Source organism: Dromaius novaehollandiae, chromosome 5 (assembly GCF_036370855.1).
Source record: "Dromaius novaehollandiae isolate bDroNov1 chromosome 5, bDroNov1.hap1, whole genome shotgun sequence".
NCBI lineage: Eukaryota > Metazoa > Chordata > Aves > Casuariiformes > Dromaiidae > Dromaius > Dromaius novaehollandiae.
The window spans coordinates 61507225-61525900 of record NC_088102.1 but is presented as its reverse complement, the minus strand read 5'-3'; the positions used below and the strand labels follow the sequence as shown (position 1 = coordinate 61525900).

At 44.2% G+C, this 18676-nt stretch overlaps 1 protein-coding gene and 2 long non-coding RNA genes across 4 annotated transcripts in view; 1 reads left to right on the top strand and 2 right to left on the bottom strand.

The window, feature by feature from the left end:
- Positions 1-2963, bottom strand: part of LOC135328515 (uncharacterized) — a 10693-nt gene extending 7730 nt beyond the window's left edge. Inside the window, exons 1-2 of the long non-coding RNA XR_010389491.1 lie at positions 2853-2963; positions 2571-2642 (exon numbers count right to left, since the gene is read on the bottom strand). This is a non-coding gene — a long non-coding RNA (uncharacterized LOC135328515). The remainder of the gene's footprint in view (positions 1-2570; positions 2643-2852) is intronic.
- SWAP70 (switching B cell complex subunit SWAP70) overlaps positions 1-5143 on the top strand; it is a 41526-nt gene extending 36383 nt beyond the window's left edge. Inside the window, exons 10-12 of one of the 2 annotated variants that reach the window (XM_064513026.1) lie at positions 48-258; positions 1840-1936; positions 2953-5143. In XM_064513026.1, coding sequence (XP_064369096.1) covers positions 48-258; positions 1840-1936; positions 2953-3062 — 418 coding nt within the window. In that variant the 3' untranslated portion in view covers positions 3063-5143. The remainder of the gene's footprint in view (positions 1-47; positions 259-1839; positions 1937-2952) is intronic. The other variant, XM_064513027.1, reaches the window with a different exon arrangement.
- On the bottom strand, positions 3538-17119 carry LOC135328514 (uncharacterized). Its single transcript, XR_010389490.1, has 7 exons — positions 16166-17119; positions 15940-16069; positions 12553-12666; positions 8702-10260; positions 7197-7307; positions 5907-6043; positions 3538-3684 (listed from the first exon to the last, which is right to left on the bottom strand). It is a non-coding gene; the product is annotated as an uncharacterized LOC135328514 (long non-coding RNA).
- Between the last annotated feature and the right edge of the window lie 1557 nt (positions 17120-18676).

Genomic DNA, 18676 nt, shown 5'->3' with positions numbered 1-18676 from the left:
GCTATGTAATGGATACAACTTACTTTAAAATGCAGTTAAAATTGTAGTCTCCATTGCAGATTATTGGAAGAAGAGTCTGCAAAGAGAGCAGAACTGGAAAAATGGCACTTGCAGCAGCAACAGACTATTCAGATGACGGAAGCAGAGAAGCAAGAGCTAGAAAACCAGAGACTGATAAAGGAACAGGCTCTTCAAGTTGCCATGCAACAGCTGGAACAGCTTGAACTGGAAAGGAAGGAGGCCCTTGAGCAGTATGAGGTGAGCTGGTCTGTTCATCAGCCTTTCATATTTAGCCAGGTATCATTCAGTATTCAGTAGTTTAATTGAATTTAAAGTTCATCAGTGCCATGCTTGTTTAAGGAGTAGTAAGATACAAGGTTTATAAAAACAGGCAGGATTGTTATGTCTTTTTCACCCTAGACCCAGACTCCATATTTGGAGCAGAGGGCAGCTTTCAGACATACTACCCTTCCATTCTTTTATCCCAATTTAGGTGCAAGCCAGCTTAGTCACATCCTGAAATACTCTTTAGTCTATAGTAGAAGACAGAAGGATAACTATCTGTATGCAGTCCCATTGCTGCCATGACTAAATGCCTTATGCTTTTGAGTTAATTATCTGTGCAATGTTTTGATATAATGGGGCAATATTGTCTTCTACAGATTAAAAATGTAAGTGCTGCTGTAGGCATTTGCTCCTCAAAAAGGTATTTAAGCACTGAACTGCTGTCAAGGATAGGTAGGAATTAGCCCAGACTCTCAGCATGTGGCAGGGCCTCATGTCCCAAACGCCAGGCCTGTGTCCTGCTCTGCTGAGAAGTGTTTTTGGTTAGGGTCAGTCAGTCAGCTGCATTTGTGGAGGAAATAGGAGTCAAAACACAGTGAGCAGGGAGACTGAATTGAATTGCTGCATTCTTTCTGGGGCTAGACGTGTTGATCCTGCATCTATTTGGATAAGAAAACAAAACACGACTGGAGTTCTGTTTAACTTGGGAGTGTATTTATGCTATCTGTGCCCTTGGGCTAAGCTATGCGAAGGATGAGCTCGATGCTTCAGTGAGCTGCCTTGACTAGCATGGAATGCAAGTATTGCCGGGACTGCAAGAAAGGGCCAGCTGAGACAGATGGAGTAGGTACACCTTACCGTGTTGGTGGTACATCATCTGCCATCATGAGAGTTACTTTTGAATAACAAACACTTGCATGTTTCCAGATGACATCTCTGACTTTTTGTGTATAAAACATGATTTACTACTCCACATGACTGGCTGAATACAGTGGCCTTAAAAATAAAAAACAGATGGTGGAGTATGTCACTGGGATAGTTAAGTCATTATTTTAGACCTAATTAAACGTTCTGGCCTTCCATTGAGGGTGGAACATTTGAAGTTGACCGAAAGAGCAATTTAGACTGAGGAGTAGGCCTTCCTTGCCTGAGGGTAGCAGGAGTGATCCTTTCCAGGCCTAACATTTTATCATTTCTGCTAGAGGGAGATGACTGCTAAATGATTTTGGCTCAGAATGGAAAATGCATCTTCCTGTTTTGAAACTACAGTTTATGCTTCCAGTCTTCATGAAGATTGGCCCTACCTCTGTCACTGCAGACTCTTATACAGCCTAGTTATTTTTGGATTGTGGTTTGAGGGTTTACTTTCATATGGCTATCGATTGACTAAGCTAGTTAAGATGGTGATCTGAAATGGAGTGGTCCTGTCTACACTCAGCACAGAGTGCTGGTAGCATATGGTGGTTCAGTCTTTAGATTTAAAAGGGCTTCTCTCTTTCTGTATAAATGGAGTAAAGTTGTTCTTGTTTTCAAATGGGCTGTATCTTATTTCAGGAGGTTAAAAAGAAGTTGGAAACAGCAGCTAATAACACCAAAAGTTGGAAAGATAAAGTAGCTCATCACGAGGGGCTAATTCGACTAATAGAGCCAGGTATGTTATCAAAAAATCACAAATTAACATTGTACTCATTCTGTCTCCTATACATTTGATCACCAACTCTGCCTGTTCCTGTAACTTACTGGTTTCACAACAGCCTACAAACATCACATTTGCCAAAGCTGCTGATTGTAATAGGATCTCTTTCAAAGTGGTAGAATTGTCAGTTTTCCAAACACTGCATTCAGAACCTAAGTGGAATGAGGCAAAACAGATGTCTGTGCCTAACTAACTGTGCAGTAACACCCTGAAAATCTGGTGTGGGCAATATAGGAGGATCTTGTTTGATAAGATTAATGCCCCTGAGGATTTAGTCCTGCTTGAAATAGATTAGTGATGATCGTGGGAGCAAATACAGGCTCTTACTTGCTCAAGAGGAGGATGACTGTTAAAGCCTGGTACTTAAGGTGTGTTGAAATCTGAACATAATTAAAAATTGGAAACTCTCAAGTCTTTACCTTCATTGGCCCTGCTAAAAACTTTTTTTTTAACCTCAAGTCAAGGCTCAACCTGAACACAGCATGTTTGGGTGCTTAATATAGTTAGCTTAAATACTGAATGTCAAAAACAAGACGTAAAGACCCTTAAAAAATTGATCTGATTTTTAGGAAAAGCTTAATTTCTTTACCTGCATAGTATGCCAGTGCAGAGGAAAGTGGCTTTGTAATGCAGTGATGGAGATGATTTCCTTCAGGGACATCTGTAAAGGCAAGACGAAGGGAGGTTACTAAGGCACAGCTGTTTTGGAGAAAAGGTGGGAGATACAGACACAAAAGACTGTAGCAGTTCAGAACTTCTCAAGAAAACACCTTCACCGACTTTGTCTGAGGCATTGCGCCCTCCTCGGTTAGGAGGGTCCTCAGGCCACTCTCTTGAGAGAGTTTCCGATCACAAAAGACACAGCAGTTACCAAATAATCCTGTAGTGACACTCAGCCTGTCCCACTGAGGGTAGGGGAGCAATGTTACAGTTGGAAATGTCTGTTTCAAGTATTTTCCTCTGTCTTCCAGGCTCCAAGAATCCTCACTTAATCACAAACTGGGGTCCAGCAGCCTTCACTGAAGCTGAACTTGAGCAAAGACAAAAGAGCTGGAAGGGGAAAAAGGCCACTTCTGAGTAACGATGGGCATTGAAATACCATTTGCAAACAGAAGTCCACCTTTGTTCATTCTGCTTCGCATGGAACAGCTTATTGCTTATGCAGATCTTAGTTTGCTCAGCAGGTTGGGCCTTTCTATAAAGGAAATACTATTTACCACATAGGAGTATCGATTCAAAGCTCAGTAATTATAATATGTGGTGTCTGACAATACTTGCTGTTCTCCCTCACATTTCTAGAAATCCTGTTCTTTTATAGAAAACTTTTCAACTGAAAATTTTTATTTAAATGTGGCTTGTGACAGAGTTGTTCCTGTATTAGCTTGTAACAATCTGACAGCATCTAATCAATCAATCAGGCAGTGTCACTTTCAAAAAATGAGGGAAGCAGTTGTTATATTGGTTCCGTTAGTATAATTTAAACCCAGGATAAATTAATTCTGAAGTGTCTGCACAACTCTGAGATAGAGCATTACCTTTCCTTCCATTTAGTCTCCTTTTGTTTTTCCTTTGTCCATCCGTTGCTCTTTGTGTGGTGGGGTTAGTGCTCAAATACATTCTTCCTTAGTGAGGGGCAGACTGGCATCAGTGAGTGCCAGTTGCTGCTGTTTACCAGCTTGTCTGGTTTCATGTCCTGTTTTCATCTGTTTGCAGGAATCCAGAGAAAAGAATTAGAAATAAGCATGTGCAGAATGCTGCCATAGAGCATTTGGAAAAAGCAGTGATGCAAGATTGTTCTTGCAGAGCGCCATACTTGGGAAGCGCTAAAAAAAAAAAATTTTTTTGAGAGCACCTTGAAAACCATATGCTTTCCCATTCACAGTTTAAAAGATGCACAAGATGCACAGTTTTGACTTACTTAGAGATTTCTGGAGAGGATGAATGGAAGATGATAGCATATATAGGCCAAATATCATCTGTGTCAAGCCTATATTTTTACAAGAAATCTGATTATGACATACCTGTGTTTAGATGAAGCACTTTGTCTTGTCTTATTCTTCATTGGAGTACAGTTTCCAAAAAAAGGAGTAATACAAGAAGAAAACTGAATTTCACATTTTTATTTGAGATAAAAATGACAAATGTGTAGCAGTATTGCTTTAGGAAAAAAAATTAATTGGTGTCAATGAAGTAATTTCAGCATTTCTGGTAACTAAAGCATTCCAAAAAGCCTGCTTACTGCTTTGCCTCAAAATTCTCTCTAGGAAAAAGCCAGTTACTTCTGTTTCTTTAGGGAAAGGGAACAAGTGTGTGATTTTGCTTTGTAGAAGTTCTACACTAGAGAAGTCCGTCTATTGCTAAGTGAAATAATATTCATGCTAAACTGCACAGACATTTTGAGAAATGAGACCTCCTTGTGAAGAGCAGGTGCCCAGTGGTGCAGTTTGTTAGTCAGCTTCGACCTTTGTATGTACACCAAACACATACACCCATCTTTCAGCATCTGCTTTTTAGTTCAGCTAAGTGTTAAATTATTTTTAGTAAATAGGAAGTGAATGTTGTAGACAGATAACCAGTACCTGTGTACAGCACTGTGATACTCAGATCCCAGAAGAGTACAAGTTGTACAAAGCTGATCTTAAGATTTGAAAGTCAGTGGCATTTTATTTGCCTGTTAACTAAAAGACTCACTCAAATACTGGATCTTCTCAGACATTTACTCTCTGTGGTTATATTTTTATACTAATTGAAATCTTTAATGTTTTAGTAAACAGTGTGCTCATTAGAATGGCAAGAAAATCCAGCATTTTCCTATTTATATTTACTGTACAGGACAACAGTAGTTCTTCAGCTTGCTAACAAGGCCTTTTAAAAATTGATTTTGTTTACAGAAGAAATGTGAAAAAACTGTAATAGAAATACTAATGTCTACATTGTTAAACTTTGCTAAAGGAGATGGAACAGTATTTATAACTACCCAACACCTTTTTGCATGGAAAGCAGAAGGTGTATTGGGCTAAACTTGTTTAATTTTTTTTTTCTAACAGTCTATTTTGGACAAATGTTTTTTTAAGATCATCAAATGATGCATGTTTTCCTATTTTTTACTGTTCTTTAGAATTGGCTATTTAATAAAGTAATGCAAAGTCATTTACAAGTTAATTATTGGTTCTCTGTATGTTCTGGTGGTTCTTTCAGAATATAAGCAAATGCCAGTAACTAACTGTTGTGTGAAAATACTAATACTTTGAAGAAAGAAATATATTCTTAATAGTCTGACCCATGATGTTAGAATTAAAGCCATAATAGAGATAGTGGTGATAGAGATAATCAAGTTCGTCTTAACGGCAACCCTTTTCTCACATGTCCACATGCCGTACACCTTAATACAGACGTGTGCTTCTGCGGGCAAAACAGCTCTAAATAAAAACGTCGGCCACATAAGTCTTTCTGTAGTTTTGTCTTAGTCACCATTTACTAGAAGAAGAAATGAGACAAATCTCCTTCTAGCACTGTTGTCACTGTCTGCTCTGACGGGCAGTGAAGTGTTGCATAGTGAAAAGGGGAGGAAAAAAAAAATCAAAAAAATGAACAAATGCCTTTTGAGCAAAAATCCCACTTTAGAACAAGTCAGTCAGTCCACTAAAGCTATGCTAATCATACCATTCAACGAGAGAGTAGCGCTGTGAGTCAGAGTCACCACGTCTCACGAAACTGCAGCCTGGAGAAAACACAGCCCCCCAGGGAGAGATCATTTCCGGTGAGCCCAAAAGTTACAGTGCTCGTACTCTAAAAGACGAGTGAAGCTGATAATGGTGCAGATGCGCTCAGTGAAGGGTTGTGCTAGTCCAGCTGTTGTTTTCAAGCCTTCACGCCCATTCCGTCCCTGAGACTCCTTGCAAAATCCTATAAGCACCAGACTTACCTGCGCCTGCGGAGCCTTGAAGAGGGCAACGTAAAGCTACCGCTGCTGTTCTTGCAACATCGGTAAAATGCACTGGAGACCTCCATCATCTTTGTCTGCCAGATTCAGTTTTACCTTCTGCCGATGGTGGAATTAGCCTGCAAACCAATAGTATGGTGTCATGCTTTTTTTTCCTCCTAAGACAAAACAGAGTTTTTTGCCTTGTGACCATTTTATGGAGCTGAATGTATGAGAATGATACATCCTTACTGACTCATTCCCGAATTGTGACACGCAAGTTTCCAGCAACTCATCTTACTTATTTCTGTTTGTTTAACTTTCCTGAGTGTACAGCCACAAGGGCAAAGCATGGATGGAGAAGCAACATTGAATTAGGACAACTTTTGTAGCTGGGGGGGGGGGGGGGGGGAGGGGAAGAATCCCAAGCTCCTGTTCAGTCACACAGGCCTTTCTGGAACAGCAGCTGCACCGTCCATTTCAGTGGAAGAAGTGAGCTGAAAACAGCTGCTCTAATTTTACCTTGATTACATGAAGCAGTTAGTTAATTTTTTGATCAAACTGGTATGTGGCCAGGAAAGGGGATAGCCATAACGTCTTTTAGCCCCTCGAGAGAGAAAGGTGATTTATTGTTTGTGAAGTAAAGGGAGCAGAGGTGAGGAATTATAATCTGCCATAAAGTTACCATCGCTAGTAAAACTAGAAAACTCCCACCACACTAAAAAAAAAAAAAAGATTTTAGTTCCCTCACTCATCGGGTGAGGACTTTCCAATGCTGCCCAGACTATGCTGTTTATTTGCTACGGGTGGCTGCCTTTGTTTTTTCAACTTTCTGATCTAAGGTGGGAGCCCCCCGCCCCGGGCCGGGCCCTGCGCCCTGGGTCATGTCTGGACTCCAGCTGCCATCTGGTGGCAACTTCTCTCTTGAGCGCCGGAGCCTTTCCAGCATCAAATTATTGATTAACTGCGGCATTGGGGTGGGGGGGGTGGGGGGGGGGTGTGGGGGGGGAGGGGGGTGCGCGCGCGTGCGTGTGGAGGGGGGGGGTGTTACTTACACTGTTACTGTATTCCCTATCCTGAGACAATGGGGAAAGCAAGACAAAACAAAGCAAAACAAAGCAAAAACACCATTCAGCTGCTGTGGTGCTGCCCTCTCCTTTAAAAACCTTCAGTCATTCCCCTTCAACAACTGTAACATCCATTTACAAGAAAAAGTTCAGTGACTGACATACTGTAAAAAGGCTAGACAAAAATTAACTCACTGAACCAGGGCTTTGGCTGCATTACGATTACCTTGCTGCTGTCATCACTGTACTTGGCCTTCAGTGACTTAATGACCTTGTTTGCTTTGGGTCTTCTGTCTTCTCAGCTGAGCACATGTGAGCCAAGAGGCGTTTCATGATCCTAGAAAACAAGTGTTTTACATTATCAGCGCTACCACAGGCCTAGAACAAAGGTATGCTCAGGGCCTTGCATCTATTTTTAGGTGTATTTTTGGAAAACCAACCAACCACCTCCCCCCCACACCCCCCCCCCCAAAAAAAAACAAAAAAGAAAAACAAATCCCCAAACTGAAACACCTCCACCAAGGAAGAATGAGATCCGCAGTCAGCTACATCAGCCAGCAACCTCGTCCAGGGGCAGCACGAAGCCGGCTGCCACACAGGCCCTGCTAAAAGCAGGGCAAGGCGGAGGTGTGACCAAGGTTCCCTACCTGTAACTGGCATTTTCCCAGGTGCCTTGTCTGTATGTCCCTCATCCTATCAAACAGTGTTCACTGGGCTGCTGGATTTAAAAAACCCCTGAGGCTGCAAGAGTGGGGTGGGAGAGGGTGCCAAGCAAAGGCTGCACATGCTCTGGCTCACACATACTCCCCTTTCAGGCGCTGGACCCAGATTCATTTCTTCAAATCTCAAGGGAAAAAAAAGACCAGTTTTTGGTTTAAAATGCTTTGGGGCTCACTGCCTGGCAGGGTGAGTGGCCATGTGGACACGCTGTCCTGAGGAGTCCAGTTAACGTTAGTGTGGCCACAACGTACTTCAAAAGTTCCAAAATAAAAAGCAATAGAAAGTTTTTAAAACTACATGACTTCAGAGGCTGTCACTATTTTTACAGATTGAGTCGCATCGCAAACTCCAGCTATTTGGAAATGCCAAGGAAGTAAAAGTGCAGCAGAGCACTGGCTTTCCACGTCTGTCACAAGCATACATTAGAAATCCCCCTAAAAATGGCAAGACCACTGGGTGTTTTAACATTTAAAGCAAAGAGATTTGGAACATGGTAGCAGCTTCTCTACTACAAAAGAAAATTAAAATTGGACCAATATGATACAAAACACAAGATAAAAAAGTACTCTGAAAAGACCTGAGAGGGACCTTTAATGAGACAGTTTTAGCACAAACTCGATCCCAGAAAGACCTTAATGACACAGCCTCTCTCTCTCTCTCCACATTATTTCTGATGTTTTAGCCTAATCCAGAGAGGTGATGTAAAAGGATATTTGCAGCCAGCCCATGGCAGCAATAGCAGAATGCTGATAAAAAGACACAAAAATAAGTAAAACAATTGCACTGATAGGCTAAGTACTCAACCCTCTCTTTTCCCCACTAGTCAATAAATCACTATTTTAAACTCCTTATTAATAAAAAAGCACACAAAAAATCTTTCCACCTTAGCCAGTGTGCTCATTGCTCTTTTGCCTGGTCAAAGGAGCTTGCTCTAGTGCCAGCTTTATACACTGTTGTTAATATCACTGATAATTAATAGAGCTACTTGCAACAGTTGAAGCACATGCATACCTTTTACAGGGTCAGGGCTGTGCCTGTGTCCTTTTACCTGACTTGACCAACAAGTCTAACGGGAACACGCCAGCACCTCAGACGGGGTGTCAAACTTGGGCACGACAGGGTTTTGGAAGCAGTCGGCACTTCCGCAGGGCTGCCGCTCGTAAGTGGTTTCAGAGCCTTGGAGAATACAGGAATTTCCACAAGCCTTTACCCTCTGCAGATGCTCGTGTCGCTTAGCGCCGAAATAACTTGTGCAACGGTATCGTAACAGCCTTTCCCTGGGTAACAGAGAGCAGCTTCGGAGGCAGCCAGGAGAGATCGTTTCTGCCTGTTCTGTCTCAGGCTACCTGGTAGGTCCCAAAACCAGAGCCTCTCCATGCTTGCTCCATTCCTTTTTTTTGTAGATGTGGAAACAGGAGGCAGCTGGGCATAAATCACTGGCTGCTGGGCTCCGCACAGCCATACGCGGCCCCTCTTGCAGAAGAAAGGTGCCTGACAACCGCTCTGCACGCCAGTGCTGGTGCCTTCTTTATTTCCAGGTTTGCAGCAGTTTCCTCAGGGCTCCGTTGCTGCCGCCCTTGCACATGGCCAGCGCCAAACCAGCAGCTGTCCTCAGGCCATGTCAGGCTGGGAAATCCTCCCTGCTGGCAGGCAAAACTCCAGAGCAGATATTCCTTGAAATCACATTTCCAAGTGAATGAGCAACCAAGGGCTAGCGCAGGGCATGGGGGCGGTACGAGAATCAGCTCATTAAAGGAAAAAAGGAAACCCCAGTGGGTGCTAAAAGCCATGGCCAGGCAGGGCTGCTCCCTAGCGCTTCCGCCCTCGCTCCACGGAGCGCCGCACCAGCCCTGCTTGCCCGAGGAGGCCTCTGCTGCCATTTCCTCCTCTCACCCAGACTCTGGCCGTTCAGTCCCACTGCTGCTGGATGCGAGCAAGCTGACAGCGCCCCGAGTTAGCAGGCATTTGTCACTCAGCGCATTAGACGTGCTCTGGGGCAACAAGCCAGCACCGCTGTGCGGTCAGAAAGCTGGGCAGCGAGCCCGGGGCACAGCACGCACCGCACGCGCCACTGCCAGGCTAACGGGGCTGCCCAGCCACTACCCCTCCCGTTTTCTGTTCTTTTCTTGTTTTTAACTTGCCCCTCTTGATCAGCCCTGACTCCCCACATGCCAAAGAAGCGCTACAAGAGTGACTCGATTTTTCCAAGGCCCGTGGCTAAAGACCAGGACCCACTGCACGGCACTCAGGCAGCTCCTGCCCCGGCAGGCCGGCCAAGCATTTGCAGCTGCTCCCCGAGAGAGCAGGAGAACAATGAGAAATACCAGCTCCACCGCAGGAATGCGGGAGATACCGTGGCGGGGGGCCTCGGGCGTCTGGGCAGGATTTACTCACGGCTTGGCCGCACACCAGAGGTTGCCATTTCACCAGGGCTGCTGTCAGGGCCGAGGTGACATCGGGAATGTTTCGGCGGCATCCCTTCCCTGCCGCAGCCGCTGCGGAGCGCCGGACGCCAGATGGCAGGCAGACACCGCCGCACAGCCCTCCAGCGCAGGCACTTCGGAAAACAGCTTTCAAAAATAAAGCCTGTCTTTTGCAGACTGCTAATTAATCACATCTGCAGATCATGTTTTGAAAGGCAGATTCACACAAATCCAGTACAATGTTTTTTTTTTAAGCTGAGTCAGTAGCATGCTTTGAGCTATATTACTTGTGTACGTGCAGCAAAACTCATTAGCAATGCATCAGGAAAAACTCACTATTTATGTGTAAGGAAAGCACAAGCAACACTTAACTAAAACCTTTTCATTATAGTTCTGATGACTTGTCTTACCAAAGAAAGGTAAAGAGAGCAAAGACCAGGTAGCTCATGAATGAGAAGGGTATCAGCACACTGAAGTCACCACAGCATGGGGGACTTTGACCTAACGGCAAGGGCTGGGCGGTAGCAAGGCATCTCACCCCCTTGTTCGCTCTGGGTACATCAGTCACCTCGTGACCAGTTCAGGCGACTGAAAAGAGGGTCGGCGCCCGTAGCTGTGAAGGCTCAATTTCCCTTTGAGTGTCAGACAGTTACTCTACTGAGTAACATTTTCCCTAAACAGTTTATGAACCTTAATCCAATTTCAAAATGTAGGGGAGGCTAATATTGCATTATATTACTTCAGCTCACCACTGCTTGTGTCATAAACTCTTGAAAAGTGGGGTTGGATGTTTTTTTTCCAGAAACCCTTTGTTGACCCACAAAATCCTTGTTTTGTCTTAGTTCAGCAACCAAAAGGGGGAGTTTTCAACCTCCAAAAATAAATCAAAGCCACCATGATGCCTGCAGGGTATTTGTTTCTCCATAGGAACGTGAACCTGGTGGTTTAGTTTAAGAGAGATTAAGCTAACTCTCACATTTTCTACATTCCTCTTCTTCCTGATATATCAAGATCGACAGGTTTGAACTGTTGTTTTAATGAAAACCTACTACTCCTGAGAGGGTTTCCTGTTCTAGAAAGATGATATTTCAGAGCTACAAAATTCCAAACAATTTGACTTGCTATCACCTTCGTCAAGTCCCTTAACCTCCTTACGCCTCACTCGCCCGTTGATGCAACACGACTGACACTTATCAATGACACAGCACTGAGGCTAATGAATGTCTGCAGAATATTCCGCCGTCCCTGAAAGGAGAGCTCGCTCTTTAGGTGATACCACGATAAGCTGTACACGAGGTGCACGTTGCTTCGCGTGGCCTTCGACAGGGCGATCCTCCGAGCGCCTGGAGCGCCCCAGACGTGCCTGTCCCTGCACCATCCCCTGGAGCCACTGACAGAGGGAGCTCAGGCTCCTTTATGGGTACTTCTAATCCCTGGCTGCCAGAAAACCTCCTATGAGCTCCTTGGTAACAACTGCAAATTGAAGCAGCCTTTAACTCTCTAATTAACTGGAGCTAAATCACCACGTCGTTAGACCCAAAGTATCATTGAAAATCATAGCACTAGTCATAAAGTCGCCCTGCAGTCTAGCCAAGCCCTCCTTAGTCATCTCCAATTTGGGTTAATTGATCAGTCCCAGGTAAGTTATCCCCTCTCTTGTGGATGTGGAGCACAAAACATCCTGGTTACACCTAAATGTCACAGACCTGGTTACTACATCTCTGCACATCATTTCTGGAGCTTAAGTCAGAGCAAGGAGATTTGCAGCTAAGTGCAAATCACTTGTTGCAGGCTCAAGTATTTGTGTTAAGCTTGCAAATACAACAGGAGCCCCTGCATATGTTTTCAGTTTAAAAAGACTGATCTTCAGCTCCCACTTCTGTTAATTCTGCAACTCATGATGTTATTTTCACTGGTCTTTCCTTTCTGCTAAAGGTAATTTAGGTTTTAGCAACTGTTCTAGCAATTTGGAAGCTCTCGTATGTAAAAACACTTTCTTGTGTTACAAAAGTGCCTCCGAATTGTAAAATGCATTACAGAGGGGAGGGAGCCAGTCCCTCGTACAGTTCTTGGGCTGCTGTCCTGGCACAAAATGACCACTGGCAGCTTTTAAGGCATGGAAAGGAAAGACTTATTGCCCAGATCCTGGAAACATAGTCAAAGCTGCCTTGGCTGGGCAAACAGGCAGTCATTTCTCAGCACTAGTCCCTAGAGGTGCCTGTTTGCTGATGTCAAGACTGTCATTGTTATTGCATGGCTCACAGGACTTGAAATGTTTTATCTGCAAGCTGTATTCCAGCCCGCAGTGCAGAGAAGCTCCTCAAATTCTTCTGATAGGGATGGCTGGGACACGAGAACATTGAGTTCCTTCAACGCTCCCCTGCTAAACATGCTCTGCCCCTGCAAGCGATTGCTACAAGGAATCTCTGAAATACATACTTTGAGAAACCAGTTGCTCTCCTGTTTGACTCGGAAATCTCTCTGGAATGTCGCTGCTTCCTGTTTGAGCTCCTCTCTTAGAGCCATGCTTTCTTCCCACTATGCCAGAGAAGCCTACAAAAAAAAAAAGAGAATACAGCAATGTTTAGGACTCATTTGGTGTCCAAAAGCTCACAGGTGCAACATGAAGGAATGCACAGTGCTGAGAAAATTACAGACCTATTAGGCAAACGGGAAAGCCTCTGAGATTTTCAAAGCTAGACTTTCACCCCATCATTTCTATCTGGATATTATTTTTTGGAAGACTCGAAGATTCTTGTAAAGTTTAGTCTGTTATGAGGGAACGTTTTTCTGATAATTTCTTACCCTTTTTTTTTGCATACATGAATATTATTTCTTTTCTCCTGCGTAGGTGCTTAGAAAATAAAGTATTACTCTTGTCCCTTTGCATTTCAGGTAGATGAAGCACTTCAGAAGCTGCTCACTGAGCCTCCCAGCACTTCTCAAGGACAGGGGTGATTGGTGCTGGGGGCAGGCTGAGGCTGGAGTGGAGCCGGCAGCCCTGATGGCCAGTCCTGCAGCGGTCCAGGCTGGCGCCAAGGTGGCATCTCACTGCCCCAAAGCGCTGCAGGGAGCTGGTTCACGTTCTGGTACAACCGCACAAAGCTGCATCTGGGCTCCTTTTCTGTTTCCCTGTGCTCTGCAATGCAGACACCCCCAGGGTCCCAAAGTTGCAGGATGAAAAACTGATCCTTCCTTTTGGCCCAGATCCCGAGCAGACATATGCACACACTGAGCATGTGAGTGGTAACACTCATCTGCATGGAGCAATCCATGTGCTCAAGCCTCCGTACATCTGGGAGTCGGGGAGAGGACACTTGGTTCTCCGGCTGCCTGCTTTACATACCACTAGCAGAGATCCCACTCAAGAGACAGCCGTGCATCAGGACTCAAAGGTCTGAACTATACAGCTATTTTTATTTCCATTACTTGTGGCCTTGCTGAGACCTGTTAAGAATTATCTTGGATATTACACCCTAGACGAGTCGAAACAACAGGTCTTTCTGCAGACTGTCTGCATTTAGTGGGATGATTTAGTTACTGCTTTCCCCCCACCCCGTCTTCTTCCTTATTCCCATTAGTGACACGCTGGCTGTAGAGAAAAGTTATTCATGCTCTAGAAATGTAATATTTACTCAAAACAATTTTTATTTGGCTTGGCTTCTTCCCAGTGCCATAAAGTGATAGCCAACCCCAAGTGCTTACATAGACAACATGTGCATCTGAGTCATATTTATGGTCCCAGTTATAAAAAGCACACAATCTTGTTTTTTGGTGCAATAGGATGGGACTGAAGGCATCAGCACGTCCTGAGCATAGCCTGTCTCTGGAATCTGCAAAAATTTGCCATGCTCCAAATATAGAACTTGTGGGTGGAAGCTAAGGCAGGAGCCAACTTTTTATACCATTACATCACAGAAATTGAGGGCTTTGTGCCAAAGGATCCAAGAAAATTAATAAAGAGCAGAGGCTCTCCAGCTGTTTGAATTTAAAGTCACGGCAGAGAGGTAATTATTAATAAAAGTGGCTTTATTCAGAGCATAGTAATCTCATTGCTCAAATTGAACATATCCCCTCTTCCGCGCAGTTTACTATTCTGCTGGAACTTGTGAAGATAATCGTTAAGAATTAACATCTGTAATAGATAGGCACAGGGAAGCCAAGATCATTCTAGATAGAGGACACGCTCCAGCGATAGCTTTCAAGCTAAATAACATTCAGCGAGCACACACATTTGCCAGTGGCATCACCGCTCTCCTGGCTGCAGAAGGTGGCTGGAATGCAGTGTGCGTTTTTCCAGCTAAAACACACGAGGTCTCAAGTGGACAGTGATCAAAGCCACATCCAGCTAATTGGAAGAGTAATTCAATTTGTTTGACCTCCCCGAGCTGGGGCAGCCAGTGTAAACTCAAATGTCACAGCCTCCCAGGAGCAGACGGTGGAGCATCAAGGCCCGTTACCGAGATGCAGGAGGTGAGCTGAGCGACCTTACGATTCATTACGTGACTCACGACTGTCACGCCGAGACTCGGGCCTCAGGAGCGGGTCCAATTCCTGAGGCATGCTACAGCCTTGCTTCTCACACGCCAGCTTAAGGCCTGCCAGAGGTTTTTTTCCATTTGAACACAAGACAGGCACGCCTGCAACACTGCTTGGGTTGACGGTGGGGTCCAGGTCCACTGGACACTGCTTCCTGCACTTGAGAAGCACAGAGCACACGACAGACATCCTCCCAGCACCAGCAGCTAACCCAGTGCCTCCAGCAGCATGGACTTCACAGACAGCAAAAACTGGGTTTGCAAACGGAAAGGGGTTGCAGGGGGTAGATATGACTACTCCACATACCAAGGACTAACCACAGTCTTGCCACACAACGCATAGCTAGACCAATACAGCAACGTCTTCGGAAAAGGGGCTCCCCTGTCGTTTAAGCCACAGATCCGCTGATAGGCAGCCTCACAGATTTCCAGCTCATGCTCTGCTCAAGCATATAGAAGAACTTTGAAAAACAAAAATTTAGGTTTGCGTTTTCTGGGAAGTTCCACTATTCCCATTTTATGGATAAATAAACTGAGGTGAGAAGTGACTAAAAGTTTATTCACGGGAATGATATTGCCAGCAAATCAAACAACAGAGTTCCCAAGGAGACAGTCCTGCACCCGCACACACATCATGTTTGCACATGCATTCCCTGGAGCAACACATACCAAACTGCCTTGCGTGCCCATACCCCACTGGCAGAGTCAGCAAGGCAAAGACCAGAACCTGTAGCTCCCAACATCCAGTGCTTTGGTTTAAGCACCCGCTTAAATACAGCATCCCTCTCTCCAGGGAGGGGAGATTTAAAAAAAACACTTTAACCAGGGACCACAGGGTCACAATTTCCACCATAGAAACAAGACAGTTGCTGTTAGAGAAAGTTGAGGAATAAATAACAGAAAGCAAGTCATTCTGCATTTTTTAAAAGCGGAGTTTCCACCTGCAAGCACGTGTGTGTGTGCATGAGCTGTTACAAGATTTCAGGCTGCTCTAGATTAACAGGCTCTGTTACTAGATAAACTTCCTGTATTTTTTCTAGAAAAATACTACACCAATCATTCATATTTGCCAGGGAATCCACTGAGAGACCTTGGCTTTTGTTCAAGTACTAGACTTCATATTTTTTTCCAGTGCATAGTTAGTTTATCATGCTAATCTGTGTATTTTATTTCTAGTGAGTAACTGTGAACATCTAAAGATTAAAAAAAAAACAAAACCAAAAACAACAGACTTATTACCACCCCATTTATAGTTAGGAAATGCCAGCACACAAGACGCACAACTCACAGCAGTAAGCTGAGATGCTGTAGGTGAGCCAGGAGAGCTTCCAGTTGCTGTTTTTCTGTGTGATGGGAGAAGTCTTGTGAACCTGAGGCCTGACTTGCTCCTGAGGCCAGCTAGTCTAAGCACCTGTGGACTGAATGCATCCGATATTACTCTAAAGCATTTCTGCAGTTCAGCAAAGAATGGCATGAGATGACTTTGAGGAGGGACAATAAAGGATTCCCTTTACCACTGAATGGCAGCTCAGCCATTCCTTTCAGATACTGTAGTGTAACAAGCTCACTTCCTAGAGCTCTGCATTAGAAAAAATAATTGTAATAAGCAAGTAATAAGCAAATGCTATGGAAATAAATTAAACATTCTTCAACAGAACTGACTGTAGCTATAACCCAACAAGCTTCTAACCCATGGCTAATCTCCAGCTCTCTTCCTGCTGAAGTCAGCAGCAATCCCTCCCACCACATCCAGAGTCATTAGAAATGCAGCAAGCATTTAAAAATTTGGAGACCTTGCCCATTCTTACAACTGGGTAAGAGTCAGATTTCCAAAATGCTATTTCTGCTGAATGGAAACTTCTTTCCCAGAAATCCCTTTGTTTCCAGCAGAGAATCCCTTATTTCACTAGTAGCTCTAGATGCAGCCATCCATTAACCTATTTAAAAGCTGTTGCCTTGGCCATCATCTTCCAGCAGTGGTGACAATAATTACATTTGATGACCTAACTTACCTTCCATGGAACTAAGATCATGAAGCGGACAACTAGACTGAGGATCTGCTTTCTCTTCTGGCATTGTAGCTTGTAAAACCAACTCAAACTAGTAGCACAGCAAATAATGTGAGTATAAAAAATATGGAGAAAAGTTTTATGAGATGGTGGATTTGTGGCTATTTGATTTCACTTTTTCCATTAGATTTTTAAAAGTCTCAAACCCTGAAATTAAGGAACCTTGGTGATGCCTTATTTCCCAGCAGCTTCTTTAAAAGATGAGTCATGTAAAAAGCATGGAAAGTATTAGAATCATAGCTTTGATGTCTTTAATAGAAATTTGGGATGGATTTGCAAGAAGCAAGGAAACTGCTGTCATTTCCTCCTGGAATGGCAGCTTGACATGACTGCTGCTGTTATACAATCAGCGACCAAAAGGCTGCACGCAGGCAAGCCCAGCGGCGGGCCCATGAACTTGTCCTCCTGATCAAGTTTATAGTTGGATCCTAATAGGCTCTGCAAACAAACACTCGTGTTTGTTGTAACAGAATGAACAGAATGTACTACAGAGAATATGAGTCACTTTTCCATAGGACGCCTGTCTATTCTCCGGGTTTAAATAATGAAATATTGCACCTCTTATTTGCAGTTTGTCGTAAGAAGTTTCAAATGAGTTCATCCCAACGAGCTGTAGGCCTGCCACATAAAAACTGATTCATTTGCGTTGTGAAAATAAGCATGCCTTTTGACAGGACACTCTGCACTAGGCCCTACTAAATCAGCTGTAGAGGCTAGACTCTCTCACAGGTGGTTTTAGTCTTGAGCACTTTTTGAAAATGAAAATATGCAGCCAGTTTCAGCAGTACGTAGGCTGTTTTCCCTTGGGTGACAGGCTATCCTGCTGTCTCTGAAATGCCCCTCCTCCTTTGTGCAGACTTAATCTTTTAAACTGGGGCTTTAAAAACATTAGTTCCTGTAAGGAAAGGATTTGTAAGAGGGGCATTTAAGAAATGATTGCATTTTTATTTCAGAGAAAAAAAAAGCTGCCTGTTAGCTCACAGGAAATTCAGATTAAAGCTTGAGAAAAGTAGGTGTCCTTACAAGACCCTCGTGAAAGAAATTCAAATGAAGGGGAGGGAAGGGAAAGAGATTTTAAGTAAACAAGTAAAGAGAGCCAGGGAAAACAAGAGCAACGAGCAGAGTCTCAGGTGGCTAACTTGGCGAGTGGGGAGGGAAGGAAGGAAGAGGCTGTGGGACAATGAACTGCTGGCGTTTACAGTAGTCGAGGAGCCTCGAGCACTTGTGACTTTAACCACAAGTCACTAACGGTACCGTATGCTCCTTCTCTGTTACGTTCTGCCCCAGTCACACTGGAAAAACCCCTTTCAAGTCCAAAGGATTGCTGCAGGTACACAGCTGAGGACAACAATAGGCCAAAGCTGCAAAAGCCCTTGCGAAGCAGGCTAGGTACCACGTTACCTGAGAAGGCAGACCTGCAGAGAAGGTGCTTCACGGCCTCTTGAGAGTCGCGGACGGAAAGGAAGATTCCTGACTCGGTCTCTCTGCCCTTGGATCAGAGAGGGCTTGTGAGCAACATACACAGGAGCCGAGCGCGAGCACTATGGAGACAAGGCCAGCTGTATCTAGAAAGAAAAAGAAGTTTTCTGAAGTCGGCTGGGGCCTGCAAGTGCCAGGAGAGAACTGACAGAGGCTGGCGAAATGGCTCGTCTGTCACTTACCGGCTACAGATGCAGGAGAGTGGGGAAGACACCAGAAAAGCGACAGATGTAAACTGGCACTTCAGAGATCAACTTGTTGCTGGTGGCTTTTTACCAAACATTGTTAGTTACCACTAAAAACACATTTGATAGATGCTTGCAGAGGAGATTAGCCTTGGCTAAGAATTTGCAAGTGAGAAAACCATTTCAAGCGAAGAAATGAAATATTCCCCAGGTAAAGATTGCTCAGGTTGTGTCTCACCCCTATGAGAATTTTTAACATGGATCTGCAAATCCTTAGTTTGAAAGTTATTCG